At 37.6% G+C, this 18,791-nt stretch overlaps 1 protein-coding gene and 1 pseudogene across 11 annotated transcripts in view; both read left to right on the plus strand.

The window, feature by feature from the left end:
- GOLGA4 (golgin A4) overlaps positions 1-18,791 on the plus strand; it is a 124,402-nt gene that overhangs the window by 44,591 nt on the left and 61,020 nt on the right. For 10 of the 11 annotated variants that reach the window (XR_016394679.1, XR_016394678.1, XR_016394680.1 and 7 more), the window contains 7 exons: positions 3,560-3,607; positions 4,693-4,749; positions 7,974-8,072; positions 8,684-8,813; positions 10,268-10,455; positions 10,744-10,827; positions 13,033-13,180. Coding sequence is in view for 5 of the 11 variants with exons in the window: in XM_089919020.1 (XP_089775146.1) it covers positions 3,560-3,607; positions 4,693-4,749; positions 7,974-8,072; positions 8,684-8,813; positions 10,268-10,455; positions 10,744-10,827; positions 13,033-13,180 (754 nt within the window). In the remaining 6 variants the exon portion in view is untranslated. The remainder of the gene's footprint in view (positions 1-3,559; positions 3,608-4,692; positions 4,750-7,973; positions 8,073-8,683; positions 8,814-10,267; positions 10,456-10,743; positions 10,828-13,032; positions 13,181-18,791) is intronic. The other variant, XR_016394682.1, reaches the window with a different exon arrangement.
- On the plus strand, positions 5-3,553 carry LOC111164315 (ATP synthase F(0) complex subunit C2, mitochondrial pseudogene; annotated as a pseudogene).

An 18,791-nucleotide genomic window follows, 5' to 3' on the forward strand; every position in this document is an offset into this window, starting at 1 on the left:
GGAGCATGACTTTTTTGTTGGTATGAAAAGTTCCTCCCCGTATTCTCTAATTCATATTACTCTCTGGCCTTTATGCCTGTCATTGGCTGAACTGTCAATTCCCTGGCTACGCTGGATACTGATGGGGGATAGTTTGTGGAAATATCTAATTAAAGACCTTCAGTGGTACTGAGGCCCTTTGACAATACTCTTAGTAAAATTTTGGAGCAGATTGTTGCCCGTAGCCTTTTGATTCTCACATTCTGTGCCCCTCTCTCCAGGGTTGCTTGGACACTCAGCTCAGAGTTCATTGTCTTTCCTCCTCACATCCCTTCCCTTGTTCATCTTCTAAGTGTTGTGGCTCCAAAATGACCTCTTCTGCCAACCAGATTCCATTATTTCTGACCCCAGATATGTGCACATTTGGTGCATTCTCATTGGACCTACATTTACAATTTGCCTCAAGTGAATCTTTTAACTGCTGGACCCCTTGACAATGTTTGGTCTAAGAGGAAGGAAGTGGTGCTGCTCCTTCACTCCTTTCGTTCCTTTAGAAACATGGCACCTTCCCTTTGGGCTGATTGTATTAGTTGCCCTTGCTGTCCTGTGCAGTTAAAATGTTCTTTCTCCGGAAAGCCTTTCTGGACAAAGTTGCCCGTGGCTTCCTTTTTTAAAAAAACAAAAACCAAAAAAACCCCATGGGCTTCTCTGGTGGCGCAGTGGTTAACAATCCTCCTGCCAGTGCAGGGGATGGTTGTTTGAGCCCTGGTCTGGGAAGATCCCACGTGCCGCGGAGCAGCTGGGCCCGTGCACCACAGCTACTGAGCCTGTGCTCTAGAGCCTGCGAGCCACAACTACTGAGCTCGCGTGCTACAACTACTGAAGCCCGCATGCCTAGAGCCCGTGCTCCACAACAAGAGAAGCCACTGCAATGAGAAGCCCGCGCACCGCAACAAAGAGTAGCCCCCACTCGCTGCAACTAGAGAAAGTCCGAGCACAGCAACGAAGACCCAACAGCCAGAAATAAATAAAATTAAAAAAAAAAACCCATAATGTTTTATTGTCTTAATGCTGATAAATCAGCATTGTAGTTAATTTTAATTAATGAATAATAAAGTTCAAGGTTAGAGTATAAAATTAGCTATTACTTCTATTTCCAATTTGGCTGTAATATGGGTAGTTTTACCCTGCAGCCAAAAACAACCAAAAAAACTCCTAGATGAAATATATAAAATATGTTTTTAAAAGTACAAAGTGCTCCCCTCTTTGTCTTCTCTGCACTGGGGCCAGCTCTCCTGCCGTGGCCTCTCATCTGAAAACGTACGCTTGTGCCAAGTTCGTCTCCACCTCCTCCTTGATCGAGAGAACCTCTGCGCTACTGAGCTGATCACTGTCTACAGTGATGCTGAAACAATAGGAGACACTGACAGATGAGAGCCACAGCAGCTTGGCAGCCCCGAGTCCCCTGACCACCTCACTTATTCCTAGCCACAGCTTCCAAACCAGTGCCATTTCAAGGGACATTGACACGGAAACCAAATTCATTGGAGCTGGGGCTGCCACAGTAGGGGTGGCTGGCTCTGGGGCTGGAATTGGGACTGTGTTGGGTAGTCTCATCATTGGTTATGCCAGGAACCCTTCTCTGAAGCAACAGCTCTTCGTCTGTGCCATTCTGGGCTTCTGCACTCTCGGTAGCCATGGGGCTCTTTTGCCTGATGTTGGCCTTTCTCATCCTCTTCGCCATGTGAAGGAGCCGTCTCCACCTCCCATAGTTCTTTCTCTTGTGTCTCGTCTGCCCTGTATGTTCCTTTTCCTGTACCTCCCCATTTTTTTTTTGGCTCAGTGTTTGACAGAGGGAAGACAAATGAATACTGTATTAATAAGAAAAAAAAAAGTACAAAGTGCTGACAAAATAGGAAGGAATTATTAGGTTAAAATCTGTTGGCTAGCTGGAACCCAGAGATGTACACAGGGCATTAAGGCCATGTATCTCATAAGGCACATGTGGAATCTGGCAACTTTTTTCTTTAAATTTTTAAAAAAAATTTTATTTCTGTCAAAGTTAATAATGGTCCTGAATTTGTTTGTTTAGATTTATGTTATTTTCACTAACCCATGGCTTTTAAGTTTGAAGCTTGGGCAGCCGTATAGTTAGTATTTAAATGTACAAGACACTATGCATTTTATGTTTATGGTGCCATTAAATTTTGCACCATCTCTGTGAAGTAGCTATTTATTAGCTCTGTTTTGCAGAATAGAGATTAAGGACTCATAGAGAGTTACTCATAGAGATTAAGTAACTTGCTTATAGTCACACAGGTAGCAGTTGACAGACTCTGCATTGATTCTAGGTCTTTCTGGTTGTTTCCGCTCTTCTGTACTACCTCAGGTAAAGCTGTGCGGCTTTTTAGGGATGGAAAGAGCCCATCGTCTTTGTCTCCACCTTTCCTTGCTACTGTAGGTACCTAGGATGGTAGTGCAGTAAGTGCCATCTGATTGTTGTGTTACTCTTCCACTCCCACTCCTCCCCCCACCCCTCACCCCCACCTTGAGTACCGGTTTCCTAACTGGTCTTAAGTAATAAGAAGGGGAAGATCCTGGTTTAAGGCCGAATTTTGGTTTTTTACATCCTTATCCCTATCACTGGACTCGCCTTCCATTGCTGCCTGCCTCTTGACTCAAGACATCAGTAGACACATTCGAGGGCACACAGCAGCCTTCCAAGGAAAATGGCAAGGCCAGAATCGGGAGTGCTTTCTCCTGAAGCTGCAACCTGTCTCTTCAGAGCCCACTAGCACCTCTAAAGTGGGTCCAAATAATGCGGTGGAGCCATGTGCTTAGCCTTCCGATGAGAAATGCTATATAATTTATAGTTGTAAAGGTTTATTACTCTGTAATTTCATCAAGTTTTGTTAGAATGTTTAAATATCATTTTTAGGTTAAATGGTTAAATATCTCTTTAGAACCTGACATAGCAGTTTTCCTCTGTTGGTTGTGAGTTGCTTCCCTCAGATTTTCATAGAGCCACGGTCACAGGTCCTACACCAGAGAAACTTTTAGAGATCAGTTACATGGTCTATTACAGCCCAAAGCAAAAAATCACCTGAGGAGCTAGTCAAAACACACATTGTTGCCTCCGCCCTCCCTCTGCTTCTCATTCAGTTAGTTTGGGGTGGGGCCCAAGAATTTCTGTTTCTAGCAGGCTCCCAGGTGATGCTTTTGCTAATGATATTGATATGTGACCACAGTTTGAGTAACCTTTAAGCAAGTTGTCTCTAATCCCCACCTATAAATTAGGTACTGAAATTTAAAGAGGGGTGTGTGTGTATGTAAGGTGAAATCAAATGGAGATTTAATATCTTTCTTTATAGAGTCAGTACATTTTATATTTTAGAAATACATTTCCTATGTTATTTAGTTTCAACTGCATATACATCTAATTAGGTTGAATTGTCTATAAAAGGATTGCTTTGATTTATTTTCTGACTTTCATAATGAGATGTTTTAGCAGAGTTTAGAATAATTAATTGCATTTATGTAGGAATGACTGATGTTATTAGTGACTTTTTCTTTATTTTAGCTTGTTATAGCTTATCAGACTCTTCAGAGAGAGAAGAAAAAGCTACAGGTAAGTGATTTGTTGGCTGTTATATTGATTCATATATAATTTTAAAAATAGAAAGGATCTTTTAATAAGATAGTTCTAACACTCACTTTTAATAACTCTTCATATGACCAGAGTATTTCAGCTGTTTTACCATTGGGGATTTTGATAAAGAGAATGATTGAGAAATCTCAGATATTTAACCTCTGGTAGGGATGGGCTTCCTTGAGTTCTGGATCCCTGCAGTGTGTAAGAGGTTTGGATTTAAGGCATGTTTGCCTCTTTCAAGCATCATTCCTGGTGTGCCAGTGTGCAGGGTGCATCTTTGTTTTAGTGGTAAAGAGACGTACAACTTCGAAGCTTTCCCTTCTACTTTTTAAATACCTGCAGAGATCTCTGTTTCTTATTATATCAGGGTCCAGAAATAAGCATCCTCTCTGTTTCCTGAGGCTGCTGCTTGTAAAGCCCTTGGTTAAGTGTGTGGAGAGAAGAAGGTATTATAGCTCTTCTGGTGACTGAAGACACTAATTATAGAACCAGGAAGTTATTTGTAAAGTGAGATTTGGTAAAATTAATTTCCCCGTGTACATTATTTTAAAATACCGAATCTGCCATAAATATTAGTCTCCTTTGAGTACGACATTAAATTTTCTGGCTTTGGTCTGGAATATAATCAACTGAGAATGATAACACCAGTTACTTATTGCTGATTCAGTGTTCTAATTGTCCATAACAAGTGTGAAAATTAGATTATTACAAATGAAGTTTTTAGTTTAATATTTTCTTAAACATGTGGTCTGTATAAATTGGGGGTAGTTCTCATTTAATCCATTGTACTATTAATATTCCATAAATTCATTCTCAAAAGGTCATTTTATTCCTAAATTCTGTGAGTACCTTGCTTGTGTTTCTATGAATTGTCTTATGGATTTTTATTTTGAGATTACATAATTCTACCACTAGGTGGCAGTAGAGAGTTTGGGTTGCATAGTTGCAAAAGTAAAGGGTGTTGGAGATAAAATTCAATGATTTGTGATCTTTTAAACTTGCTTTTCACTACTATGTCATGTGGTTGTTTGAACCAGCTTCTTTTTCCTTTTAAATTAAAGGGTATATTAAGTCAGAGTCAGGATAAAGCACTTCGGAGGATTGGAGAGTTAAGAGAGGTAAGTTGTCACTAGTACTTTGAGAAGAGTAACTAAATCTCTCATATTTATCAGAACTATTGTATGTATTTGGATAGTTTCATATCTACTACATTAGTTACAGTGAAAATTAACCAGTCCAAGCTACAAGAACAGGGATCAATTCTTATAGTTTTTATTTGTGTGGTTTTCCTGACATCTGTTGGTGGAATTACAGGCAGACCTAGTTGTTTTTTTTTAACATCTTTATTGGTGTATAATTGCTTTACAGTGTTGTGTTAGTTTCTGCTGTATAACAAAGTGAACCAGCTATATGCATACGTACATCCCCATATCTCCTCCCTCTTGCGTCTCCCTCCCACCCTCCCTATCCCACCCCTCTAGGTGGTCGCAAAGCACTGAGCTGATCTCCCTGTGCCATGCAACTGCTTCCCACTAGCTGTCTATTTCACATTTACACGTAGTGTATATATGTCTATGCTACTCTCTTACTTCGTCCCAGCTTACCCTTCCCCCTCCTCGTGTCCTCAAGTCCATTCTCTACATCTGTGTCTTTATTCCTGTCCTGCCCCTAGATTCATCAGAATCATTTTTTTTTTTTAGATTCCATATGTATGTTAGCATACGGTATTTGTTTTTCTCTTTCTGACTTACCTCACTCTGTATGACAGACTCTAGGTCCATCCACCTCACTACAAATAACTCAATTTCGTTTCTTTTTATGGCTGAGTAGTATTCCATTGTACATATGTGTATGCCACATCTTCTTTATCCATTCATCTGTTGATGGACACTTAGGTTGCTTCTATGTCCTGGCTATTGTAAATAGTGCTGCAGTGAACATTGTGGTACATGATTCTTTTTGAACTATGGTTTTCTAAGGGTATGTGCCCAGTAGTGGGATTGCTGGGTCATATGGTAGTTCTGTTTTTAGTTTTTTAAGGACCCTCCGTACTGTCTTCCATAGTGGCTGTAGCAATTTACATTCCCACCAGCAGTGCAAGAGGGTTCCCTTTACTTCACACCCTAGATTTGTTCTCAGTGGCCCCAAGGGTCTAATCAGAACTTCCTGAAAGTGGAAGGTAACCCCAGATACTAGGGTCTAGTTCTGGAGCTAGTGAGATCTCTATCATGGTGGTGTTGGACAGCTGGCTAGCCAGCCTGTGGGCTGTAGTCAGGATATAAGTTGACAGTTCTTAAGTTCCTTTATAACTGTGGTCTTTATTGTTTATGGAGTACTTATTGGTTGAATAGTCTAATGTAGCAGGAGGAGGGAGAAGGGGACATGATTAAAAGATGTTTCTGGGGAATTCCCTGGTGGTCTAGTGGTTAGGATTCAGTGCTCTCACTGCCATGGCCTGGGTTCAATTCCTGGTTGGGGAACTGAGGTCCTGCAAGTCGTGAGGCAAGGCCAAAAATAAAAGATGCTTTTGTTGTATCCAAGGACTTCTTACCCTAAGATGAGGAGATGAAAACGTTCAAAACCTGAAAATCATAATATAAATTGAGAAGTTTTTGTGGGCTGGTAGGGATGCCATGTAACAGAGTCTAGTATGGTAGAATGTAGAAAATTATTTGGAAGAAATGAATTGTAAAGAAAGTAAAGGACTGCATTGCTATTAAGGAGATGTGCAGCTGGTCCTTACTAGAGAATTGGCCTGTGCAGAGTCATGGGTGGGGGAACAGTGCTTTCCAGACTTTTGGATTTCAGGGACTGAGAAATTAATTACCTTCCAGTTCCTTCCAGAAATGGGGGAAAGGAGACTTGTCATGAGGCTACTTTTATTTTTTTAAAGTGAGGACATTGAGAATAAGGAACCAGATTCTTTTATTGTCATTATTTCATGCAAGAAAGTTTTTTTTTAATAATAAAAAAAAGTTAGGAAGGACACAGTCTCAGAATAAAGTACAGCTGTTCAGATGAAAGAAATTTGGATCTAAGAAAAACATGCCTTGATCTGAAGACCAGTATTTGGAGACTCCTACTGCTGGGGGAGGTCAAGCCAGGAGTCTGTAGTGAGAGGAATAGTAAATGTGCTGAGATCTTGGGGCCATGTGGGTGTGGGGAAGAGTAGAGGACAGTTAATACCTCAGTGTTTTGAGAATTAGTAAGTTTGAAACAATTCAAGAAGAAGGCATTGCTTATAAGTCCTTGAAAGTAGTGTTTGAGGAAAGTTTTCTAGCAAATGTGTGAGGGATGGATTAAATCAGAGGTAGACTTGAGGTAAGAACTCTCTCTAGAAGGCTAGTAAAGGAAATTAATCATCAAAATTATTAGAGATTGGGATTATGGTTTTGGATGTGGAAAAAGGACCTAAACATTGTAGAGAAAGTAATGAAAGAATTTGGTTATATGCAGAGGTCAACAAAAGATAAGTAAAATGTGACTTTGAATATTTTGAGCTTAGAGAATTAGAAAAGTAGGAATCCCAGAAAAATTGTGGGGTTTTGATGGGATATCCACTATGTTCCAGGTGTTATTCTGCAACATTCTAATGGAGCAAGTGTAAGGGAGAAATCCTGAGGACACAGAACTGAGCCCAGAGGGATAATTGCCGAGAGAATCAGTGAAGGGCACAGTGGAAACTCTGAGAGACAGGAATATAGGTAGGAGCCCTGAAGCCGCAGAAAGCAGGTACCTCACTTGAGGAGGTGATTATTAGTGACTGGTATAGTGGAGAGGTAAAGACCATTGGATTTAGTTAGGGAGGCTCATTAATGACTTAAGGAAAGCAGCATGTAAGGAAGTTGAAATTTCACTGTTTGGTGATCAACTAGGTCAACCTTTTCATTTGAGGAGGCCTCTGATTTTGACTGTTGATCACTTTCATGTATTGGGAGGAGGAAGGTTCTATTGATTATCTATTTAGTATATAACAATTCAGTTTTAGATCAAGTGAATATAAGAGCACAAACAGTAAGATGTCTTAAAGTAGGATAAAATTTTACCTTTATCTTAAGTAACTAATTTTTTAATCCTCTTTACATAATGATCAGTTCAGCAGTGATTACAGATCTATAAGTATACTTTTGCTTCTTGGATTTTCATATTCTTTAAGGAACAGAATTATTTGTTGGGGTAAGTACTAATGTTTTAAATGCTGATTATTCTTTAATTATTGTTGCTGATAACTTACCTTAAGAGTAATGCAAATCTGGATTGATCAGTTTTTAAACTTTGAAAATTTCAGGTTTGTATTTTTTGTTTTATAATGAAAACTGCTTATGAATCCTTTACATTTTAGGAGCTCCAAATGGACCAGCAAGCAAAAAAACATCTCCAAGAGGAGTTTGATGCATCTTTAGAGGAAAAAGATCAGTATATCAGTGTCCTTCAGACTCAGGTAAAAAAAGAAGTGTGGAATTTTTGGATAAAGAAAAATAAAGCGGTTTTGATGGGATATCTGATAGGTTCCAGATGTTTAAAAAATGGACTTTAAAAATATTTATTTATTTATTTGGCTGCATCGAGTCTTAGTTGCGGCGTGCGGGATCTTCATTGCAGCACGCAGGATCTTTCGTTGTGACGTGCGAGCTTCTCTCTAGTTGGGCTCGTTGGCTCCACAGCTTGTGGGCTTAGTTGCCCTGCGGCATGTGGGATCTTAGTTCCCTTACCAGGGATCGAACCCGCGTCCCCTGCATTAGAAGGCAGATTCTTAACCACTGGACCACCAGGGAAGTCACAAAATGGCCGATTTTTAAAACTCTTTGCTTTTCCTCAATTAATTTTAAGGATAATTTTTGATTTATTGTATTTTCTGGCTACGATATCATTGAAAATAGCAAATATCAAAATCAGCAGCATTGGGAGTAAATTTTTTATTTTGATTTCCCCCCCCTCCCCCATTATAGCAAAAAGGGTATCTTTTACTCTATTCCTTCTCTGTTTCAAGGAAAGCACTACTGCCAAAGTTTCTCTTGGTTTTTTTCTAATGAAGGACATTTTTTCTTTTAGGTTTCTTTGCTGAAACAGCGGTTACGAAATGGCCCGATGAATGCTGATTTACCAAAACCACTCTCGCAGATGGAACCAGAGGCTGAAGGCGTCACTAAAGAGAACACAGATGGTGATGTAGAGCCAGTAGGTAAGCTTCAGCTTGTCAGAAGGTTAGGTTAAAAACTAGAGGAGGATGGTGAGAGATTCTAGGGCAGGAAGTAGTAGACATGGACTGAGGTAGAACTAAAGTGTCCCTGACCCTAATATTTCCAGAAAGATTCAACTGAGTCAATTTTAAAGATCTTATTGACTTAATTAGACCACTCATGAATCAGGCAGTACCCCTTCTAGCAGATAGAAAAGAGCTCCTGGGAGCTGTACAAAATGAAAGACTTTCATAAGCAGAAGGGAGTGGGACAAGGAAGTTACAGTAGCAAAAAGTAGATTGGTTGTGACAAGGTCCCTTTCCTTTAGGGGATGCAGGGGTCTGTCAGGCATGTGACCTCCCTAGTGTTGACCAGGTGATTCCTGATGCACTGGTTTCAGATTCCATTTCTGGGAGAGGCTGAAACTGTAATTAAGTCTCCGTTTGGTGATGCGAGGCTTAGCTTAAGCCTCCATTTTGGACCTGTTTTTAGCAGATGCAAGAGTTTTGATGTTTTTTTTGGCTCTTTGTTTATTGTTTTCCAGGAGAAAGTGAGTAATTGTTTTGACACTTGAAAGTTTGTGAGTAGCACCACATTTTCATTGTAATTGAAATTCATTATATTATACTGTTTTACTGATAGCAGTAGCTAGATTTCATAGAAAAATGTTAAGTGTGTTCAAGATTAAGGAATATGCTCTTTGTCATTATTTGTTTCTTTTAGTTTTTAAGTATTATTGCTTACGTATTTCTACAGTCAAAGATGCCAATATTTGCCCTATTATTTGCTTTGTAATTGTAAAAGAAGGAATAGTTGAATTATGTTTTAAAATCCAATTGTAGCCCTCCCTACTCTTTGAGGCTTCCCATTTTTAATTTACTAGCTTTATCACAAAGAGATTTGTGATAAACTTTTGGTCCAGCCAGTGCTGGAGTAAGGTGTTGAGCAGCCATTTATCTGAGCAACCAACCTGTAAGGGCTCCTGAAACACCTCTGGGCTATGTCATAAATGTAAGGAGATGGAGAAAGCTGTACTTGCCAGAACTCCTCTCTGGATGAGATTAGAATACTTTGGAAGGAATACGTTAGTGATCCTTTGGGGATTGGCGCTAAGACATTGGAGGCACTTGTAAAGAGCAAAAGAGGTCATCAAACTGTCTTTGAAGGAGGGTGGATTCAGTTAACATTAGTTAACTCTTGAGTGTTGTGTGCCATTTGGGTTGGGGTTGAACCACAGAAGAAGAGGTGAATGTACTACGTAGCTTCTTCAGCTGCAGATCACACAAATAGTGGCAGAGTAGAGGTTTGGAAGGGCACCCCTCTCTTCTCAATCTGGCTCAGAGTATAACAGAGTGTTGGAATGAGAATACAGTCCTGTGCACTAACGGAGTAGCTGTTCCCAGGGAGCCCTTAGATTCCTCACTGACTGCCCCTGCTTATGCTGCTTTATTAATAGTGGGAGATGGAGCTTCTGCTAAAACACTGGAAATACTTCAGCAAAGGGTTAAGCGTCAAGAGAATCTACTGCAGCGCTGTAAGGAAACCATTCGGTCGCATAAGGAACAGTGTATGCTGTTAACCAGTGAAAAAGAAGCCCTGCAAGAACAACTAGATGAAAGACTTCAAGAACTAGAAAAGATGAAGGTAAAAGAGAAAATGATTGTGGTTTAACGCAGCCCTGTGATGCTAGATCCACAGGCCCCAGCGTGGCCTGCACTTCCTCTGGAAAGCCTTCCCCGTTCCTCCGTAGACAGCATGGAAAGGGCCCCTGAGTGCCCTGGGCTTCATAGCATTTACCATCCTTTTGACACATCCTGTGTTCTCTTCTCCTATTAGACTTGTAGGAGTATTCAAATTAGAGAAAATGTTTAGAGTTCTCATATGAGGAGAAGCTTTATTAGAGATGGAAATGAATTTTTAAAATTTTTTTAGGAGCTTCATATGGCTGAGAAGACTAAACTTATCACTCAGTTGCGTGATGCAAAGAACTTAATTGAACAGCTTGAACAAGATAAGGTAAAACAACAAAACTTATGATACTAAAATTTGTCAAGGGGCACCCCAGTTCATTTTTGGAAGCAATTGGAAGCATGCGGACTTCTACTTTCCAAAATTATTACAGCTGCTTCCATGAAAAATCTTTTTGTTTTAACTTCTAGATTTATAGAACCATTAGCATTAGTTTTGTATCATGTGAAGCTGAATCTGTGATTTCTTGATCCCAGTCAGCATTTTGATTTATAGATTAGAATACTGTTGCAAAAGAAATTTGTTTACAGAACATAACTACTTTTTAGAGAAAAGTTAAATTATTTACAGTTAAGGCATTACTAAATGTGAATGATATAAGTATTGTCTTTCAGATATAATGGAAACAGATTAATCTCACAGATAAATTGCCTAAAAAGTAAAGAAATGGTAATGTATATGTTAGCGTAAACAGATATTTCTTCAAATAAGCTTTAGAATGTATAGGTGAGATTGGCAGTTTAGAGTTGGAACAGCAACTTTAGCTACGGCAGCAAAGACAGCTAAAAAATTCATGGGCAAAACAGTTTTGACCAAAGCCTTTCAGCACCGGGTTCTTGGGTCCTTTTTTTAAAAGTAGCTTCCAGTTAGTTCCACATCATCCACCGTGTTCTTTAATATGGTACTTTATAGCTGCAGTATTTTAAGTGGCCATGTAATTAAGAACATGTTAGAGCTGTTCTGCTATTGAAATGTATTGGCAATTTTTTCATCCTATTCATTTTGCTGGATTCTATTCCATAAACTTCATGAAGGCCCTCTTTAAAAAAAAAAACAAAACAACTTTTTATTATGAAAAACGTAAAACGTTTACAAAAGTATAAAGATTAATAAAAGGAATTCCTGTGAACCCATCACCCAACTTCAACAGTTAACATCTCCTGGCTAATTTTGTTTCATCTGTACATTCCCAGCCCCCAGTACCCTCATCCCAAGATTGTTTTAGAGCAAATCTAAGAAATCTTATCATTTCTTCCATAAGTATTTTAATGGATATTTAAAATAAAGGTCTTTTTTTAAATAAAAATATAACCACATTATCATGATCACATCTAAAAATTTAATAGCAATTCCTTAGTACAGTCAACTACCTAGACAGTTTCAGATTTTCCCTTTTGTCCCATACATTTCTTTCCCATTTTTATGAATCAGGATCCAAATGAGGTTCTTTCATTACAGTTGGTTGATGTGACTCTTAAGACTTCTTTTAATCTATAGATTCCACCTCTCTCTCTCTCTCTCTCTCTTTTCCATTGTGCTTTGGTTTTTGAAGGAACTGAAGGCCCACAATTTTCTTTTGGAATTTTGTATAATAATGCCCCACTTACCTGGTTTTTAATCTGTTCATTAATATTAGCCATCTGGAAGAGTCATACCCTAAAGCAAGGGTTGACAAACCCTGGAAGTAAGGTAATACTCTGCTTAATATCATAAAAAAGCTGTCACAGAGTCTTATGTTTCAAGAGACAAGTTGAACCACCCATTTTTTGTTAGTTGCAAATGACTGATTTAATATATACTATTTGATTATATTTTCCCCCTAGCGACCTTCATTTCTTGTGTAGATTATCCAGAGAGTGGGAAGACAGTAGCAATTAGCAAATTGGAGGAATGCCTCACTGACAGTAATAAGGAGTGGTGTTGGGACTAGAGACTGTCACAAGAGGCAAGAGAAAAACCAGGTAGCTCTGTACCGCAGTCTTGGTCCATCCAGTGTGGCAGCAGTAACCTTATACTCTCAGCAGCCTCTGGGACTTTCCCCATGCTACAGCGCAGTTCAATAATAGTAGTTCATGATTGGTTCTGAGCCAAGTACTAAAGGTCATATTTTGTTGAATATAAACTGTTTACTAAGATAGGGAAAATTATAGTAAACATTTATAGAAAGATTATAAAATCTTTTAACTAAAATGTGTTGTTAATAATTAAAATATTAAAGTTATTATTAAAATAATTTTTTATATTAAGAATACCCTGATATGCCAGGTAACTGAAGTTATTGTAGTATATAGTGTAGTATATACACAGGACACAGACTAAATACTAAATACTAAAAACTAAATACTAAAATAATTCGTATGCTGTACTTAGTAAGAGACATTATGTTTTCTGCCCTTTAAAGTAAGTTTGATATGTGCTATTGATAATGCAGTTTTGTTACGCAAACGCTTTAGAGTCTGCACTTCTGTTTAGGGGATGGTAATAGCAGAGACAAAACGTCAGATGCATGAAACCCTGGAAATCAAAGAAGAAGAAATTGCCCAACTTCGTAGTCGCATCAAGCAGATGACTAGCCAGGGAGAGGAATTACGGGAACAGAAAGAAAAATCTGAAAGAGCTGGTAAGAACTCAGGGGTTACTTGTTATATGTTAGAAATAAAAAATCATGTAAAGTGCTTGACCAGCCAACATTTAGAAAAATTAGTTGAATATGGATAAAAATGTTTAACTGTAGAGACTCTTTATAAAGACACTGTGGACTGTTCCTCAGAAGAGGCAGGGGTTGGTAAATTATGGCCTATGGGTAAAATGCAGCCCATGCCTGGCCTGTTTATGTATAGCCCTGCAAAGCCTGAAGTATTTATTATCTGGCCTATTATAGAAAATGTTTGCTGACCACTGCCTTAGACTATCAAAATTCAGGTTTACAACTTTGAAGCTCCCCAAGTAGGCACAGCATGGTACATATTAAATAACTGCTACCTTTTGGATGCTCTAGGGTAAATAAAAAGTATAAGATGTAGTCTGCTTTTTAAGAGACTGATGGAATAATTCAGTGTTATACATAACTGCATTATGTTTTGACCCAATAAATGCTAGACTGTAAAGTGTAGAGACCAGTATTCAGCAAGGTATGATACTGAATAATGCTCGGAAAGAAAGCAGAGATGCTAGAAAGAGGAGAGAGCAGGGTGAACTGGTGCCTTCAGGTTAGTGAGGATGTGAGTTGACTTGGGCCTCAGATAATGAATAGAATGGGCCTAAACAGAGAGATGGGGGCAGCACATATTTCACATTTAAGATCATAAACGGGCCCAGTGACCATAGCGGGGGTGTGTGTCAACTGGAAACCATTCTTGCTGAAGTGGGAAATGAAGTTGGATTGTGAAGGAACTGACTGTTAAAGTCTGTACAAGTGAGTAGCTGAGTTTAGACTTTGGTAAACAAGGAAACCAGTAATAGGAAAGCATAATGTGATGGAAACCAGTGTTGTAGGTAGAAAAGAAATGAAGTGGAAAGTCAAACTTAAAAGCAAGGGTAGAAGTCCAGGCTTTGGGAACTGAGAGCTTTGGCCACCTTGACTAGGATGGTGGGTCTGGGAAGGAGAGGAAGAGTCAAATTTGCAGAATTTGCTATCCAGTTAACTTGGAGGGGCAGAAGAAAAGTAGGAGTCCAAGATGATGCCAGAGTTTTAAGGTTAGGAGGCCGAATGAATCAGGTGAAGTCAGAATAGGAAGTCTAAATGGGGACACTGAGGAATAGAGTGAAATGGTGAATTTGCTTAGATTCTTTGAATTTGGGCCTATCATGAGGTTTCCAGATGGAACTGACCTGTAGGAATTTGGAAATAAAAAATCGGAGCATCTTTTAGGAGTCGTTAGCCTAAGGTTGAAGCCTATGGTTCGATCTGTAGAAGAGGCTGATTTCTCTGAAAGATTGTTTTACTGGTAGTAGAAGCGGTGGTAGCCTTAGCGGCTGCTGCTGCTAATAGCCAGACTTACTTTATGCAAGGCTCTGTCATCAATGCTTTGCTCGTATTCACTTGTGTATGTATTTGTATTTAATCCTCAAAATTTCTATGACTTGGGTATTACTAATATCCTCATTTCACAAATAAGAAAGGAGACAAGAAAACCTAGGAACATAGAAGTTAAGTAACTTGCTTACGTTCACCCAGAGAGAGTAAATGTATAGTCAGGATTTGAATCCGGGCATTTTGAGTCCAGAGCCTATGCTCTTAACACAGAGATATTGAGTTTGGCAAAGAGACATAAATGAAAACAAAAAAAGTAACCTGAGAAGTCATAGGAATTGCGGATACTTATGCTTCTGGGGGAATATAGGAGGCATTTCCAAAAGTGGGGGAGGTAGGCTGAAGATTTTTTTAAATGTCTTTTAATTTGCATGAGGATTTGATTCCCAGGATGCAGTTTCAGAAATGATTTTAGAAACCAGATTGTAGGGTTTAAGGAAAGGAATGGGTCTGGATGAGAGAGGCAGTTGGTTGTGCTCATAAATATCTCCTCATCTCCTTATAGTTGTTTTATTGACAAGTGGCTGGGAAATTTAGAAATGTGCTCCCCAAAAGCCTAAGATTTCCCTTCAGAGAGCATTAATGGGTAGAATCTCTCAGATTATAATCTCTAAAGACTTTGCTGAAGCAGCTGGAGACTCGTGAGACGCTGTTAAACAGGTTTGCTTTCCGTGAGCAGAAAACCTAATGCAGAGTCTCAGCTTCTCATGTCAAGCCTTTTCATTTTTAGGACTGCTTTTGTTGACTCTTGTAGCCAGCTGAGAGAAAATAATGCCGGTCAGGGATTACATTTCCTTTTAAAATTGAGATGCATCTTGTGAGGAGGTAGAAACCCATGAATAACAAGTAAAAAGGGGCACATGATGAAAAGGCAGACAAAATATACAGTTAATTCATATGTAGGATAAAAATTTCCCAGGCTGCTGTTCCAGTCAACTCTTTTGTAATACAGCCTTCCTTCTCTTGCTTCTCCAAAGCACAGATGTATTTTGTCTTTATTTATTTATTTTTACAATTGAGGTATAGTTGATATACAATATTACATAAGTTTCAGGTGTACAACATAGTGATTCACAATTTTTAAAGGTTATACTCCATTTATAGTTATTACAAAACATTGGCTGTATTTCTTGTGCTGTACAATATATCTTTGTACCATATTTATGTTATGCATGGTAGATTGTACCTCTTATGTATTTTGTCTTTAAATGTGATTTTCATAAAACTATATTTTTGTAATATTTCATAGCCTATAAGTTGAGAAACATCTGTTAATAATACTGTCAAAATATTTAAAGTTAATAAATACTTAAAGAGAGAATTAAGATTTACAGTTATTTAATAGATATATTTATTTTGGAAAGTCTTTGGATAACGGTTTTGAGTGCTTTTATAGATATTTTCAAAATTATATTTGTAGTCATAATTATTGAGGTTTATGATAGAAAGTTGTAACAGACTGATTCCATATTGAAGATGTTGCCCTTTAAATCTATAATGAAAGTTAGTTTTGTGCATCAACTGAATTTCATCTAATGGCTTTCATTGAGTCTGAACAGAATTGTTCTAATATAATGTGATTCTTAGTTCAAATATAAAATGCATTTGCCAATTGACAGAAAAGTCCCAATTTGGTACTAAAAGTGAGAAAAGGTCTTTGTAAAGGAAATAGAGTTTTCATAAATTTTTATAAACATCATTTGGCTCTTGGAGAATTCAGTTGCTCTGTTAAATGTTTGTCTTTCTCTTTCTTAGATTTAAAATTCTAAAGGCTAAAAAACACATAAGAGCTGGCCATGTGAAGGAAACACTAACATTAAAGTTTGTGGTTGTTAAGGTTTTTAGAAGTAGATGTGCCTACATAAAATAATTATCAAAGGATCTGAACTCTCCTAATGCATTTTTAATTGTAAAAAATTTAACTCATATATTTAGCAGTTCTTGACATGTGGATATTAGTAGACAAATGGCTACTTTTGGGGGCTCACTTATTCTGGAGATCAAAATGTGGCTCAAATACATTCCTCACTACTTTTCTTAGAAAACAGTCTATTGCACTGCTTCTCATAGTTTTTCTAGACAAACTGTGATGATTCTCATATGTTGGAGGACAAAGGAAATCTGAGTGTCTCTGATTTTAAAAAGAATAATACTATCATAAAATACCAAGACTATGGGAATATGGTAACATGCCTACTTGATGCTGTATCAGCTTGTAGTACTTACTCTGCTCTACAGTGGAACTGGTAGGCATGTTTTCTGAAGTACAATACTATAGCACTTTTGTTAAAATTATTTCAGTGAATAAAGAAAACCAAAAATAAATATATTTGTTACAACCATTTTACTACAACTGTTGATAGTATTCCTTTCTAGGTGTTACTTAAAAACAGATGGTCATATCTTCAAGTAACCAGATTTTAAATTTGGAGAATTCTGGTGATTCAGCTTAAGTATGTGATGGTGTTTTTTTAGGTACTAGGTACTATTACTAATTGTCTAGAATATTACCTCTTCAATGCAGCACTGGTGCAGAATGTTAATGCTGCTAAAGTTCACGCTAGATCTTGGGTATTCTTTGTGTGCATGTGTGTGTATGTTTTACCTAGGATAGGAGGTAGAGTAGCTGGCTAATCATTAACGTAGTGTATTACCCAAAAATTGGAAAATAGAGAAAATGAAAGCACGTTGCTGTTGTTTCAATACACTTCCAGTTAGTCTTTTCTCAATCCTTATTTTATACGATTGTAATCATAATTGTCCATATAATTTTGTATGTTCCTTTTTCTTTATTTAGCATTATATTAGGAGTAGTTTTACATGTTGCTAAAGTACTAACATTTTAATGGCTTTGTCAGAATGCATGTACATCATTAACCATCTCCCTGTTGATCAGCACCTAGATTATTTTCTACTTTCACTATTCTGAATAATACTGTAACAACTTTGTAATACAGCTTATTCCATCCTTGAATTTTTTCTCTGGATAAAGTCTTCCCCATAGACTTTTAGTCTTTTTTGTTAATTACCTTTAAGAGATTTAAATATAGCCATTACAAAAAAGAACCCATATCATAGTATTAACACCCTGTCCTTAAAATGTTCTTGCCTACAACTGTGCAAAATGAGTAAAATATTCTGCTCAGATTAGGAAAGTTTCCAGAGCGCACTGACTTTTGTAAAACCTGTTTCCATTTCATGTACCCTGTCTTTGCTGAAGTTCTGTGTTTTATGATTGTCTGCATTTTAAAATGTAGAGTAACTCACAACATTCTTTGTTTTTTTATTGTCATGTTGTGTTTGTGCAGGAAATAAGTTTCTTTTTCATTTGTATAGTATAAACCTGATATACCAAAGACATTCAGTGGAACATTTATTTGAAGGACCCTTTAAAATAGAGTTTATTTTTAAATAATGTATAAGATTTATGCATATTTGTATAACACACAAAAATCACATGTGTATTTAGGTGCTTTGTTAGTTGTTGATAATTTATGTAACAGAGTTTTCTTGGAGTCTTAAGTCTCACAAAACATCTTATTTTTGTGCATCCACACATGCCAATAAGTGAATCATGGTGCCTTTCCCAAGCCTTGTATGAACAGGACTGGGGTAAGGGCTGTTTTTTCTTATCATGGGTACTTTGAATAAGCTTTACAAAGAAAATTCCATGTTTCTCAGGCAAAAGAGTATGAATTAAAGTTGAATTTAAGTATGCCATGTTAGGTGAGTAGTATGTACACATTTTGGCACTGAATGAACACCTGATGGAAATTTTTATTATTTTAAATGGAATTAGATTTTAATTTAATATAAGTTTTTTATTTCACAGTCGTGTATTTGTAGGTGCTTGATACATTTCTACAATAGTAGCTGTACATACAAACCTTTAGAAAGTCATTGACAGCCTGCACTTATTTATGTCCCTGGCAATGTCACTGTTACTGGAAAGCACCAGCAACTAGAGGAACACATTTCTTTGCTACAGAATCATATTTTCCATTTAATTAAATTTACTTAGCTTTAGCCTAATATTTTTCAAGATCATCCTCATGTTTTCAAAGTATTTGATAGTAAATTTGCATGGTTAATGTAAGGAGTGCATGAAATTTGGATAGATCTGTAAAAATTTTAAAGGTCAAAGCATAGTTAATCCTTAGAGTGAATCCTGTTATGTATTTTGGGAAGTGGCTTGAAA

This window comes from Delphinapterus leucas, chromosome 10 (genome assembly GCF_059928025.1).
Source record: "Delphinapterus leucas isolate spDelLeu-1000000601 "Yukka" chromosome 10, BTC_Dleu_Yukka2, whole genome shotgun sequence".
NCBI lineage: Eukaryota > Metazoa > Chordata > Mammalia > Artiodactyla > Monodontidae > Delphinapterus > Delphinapterus leucas.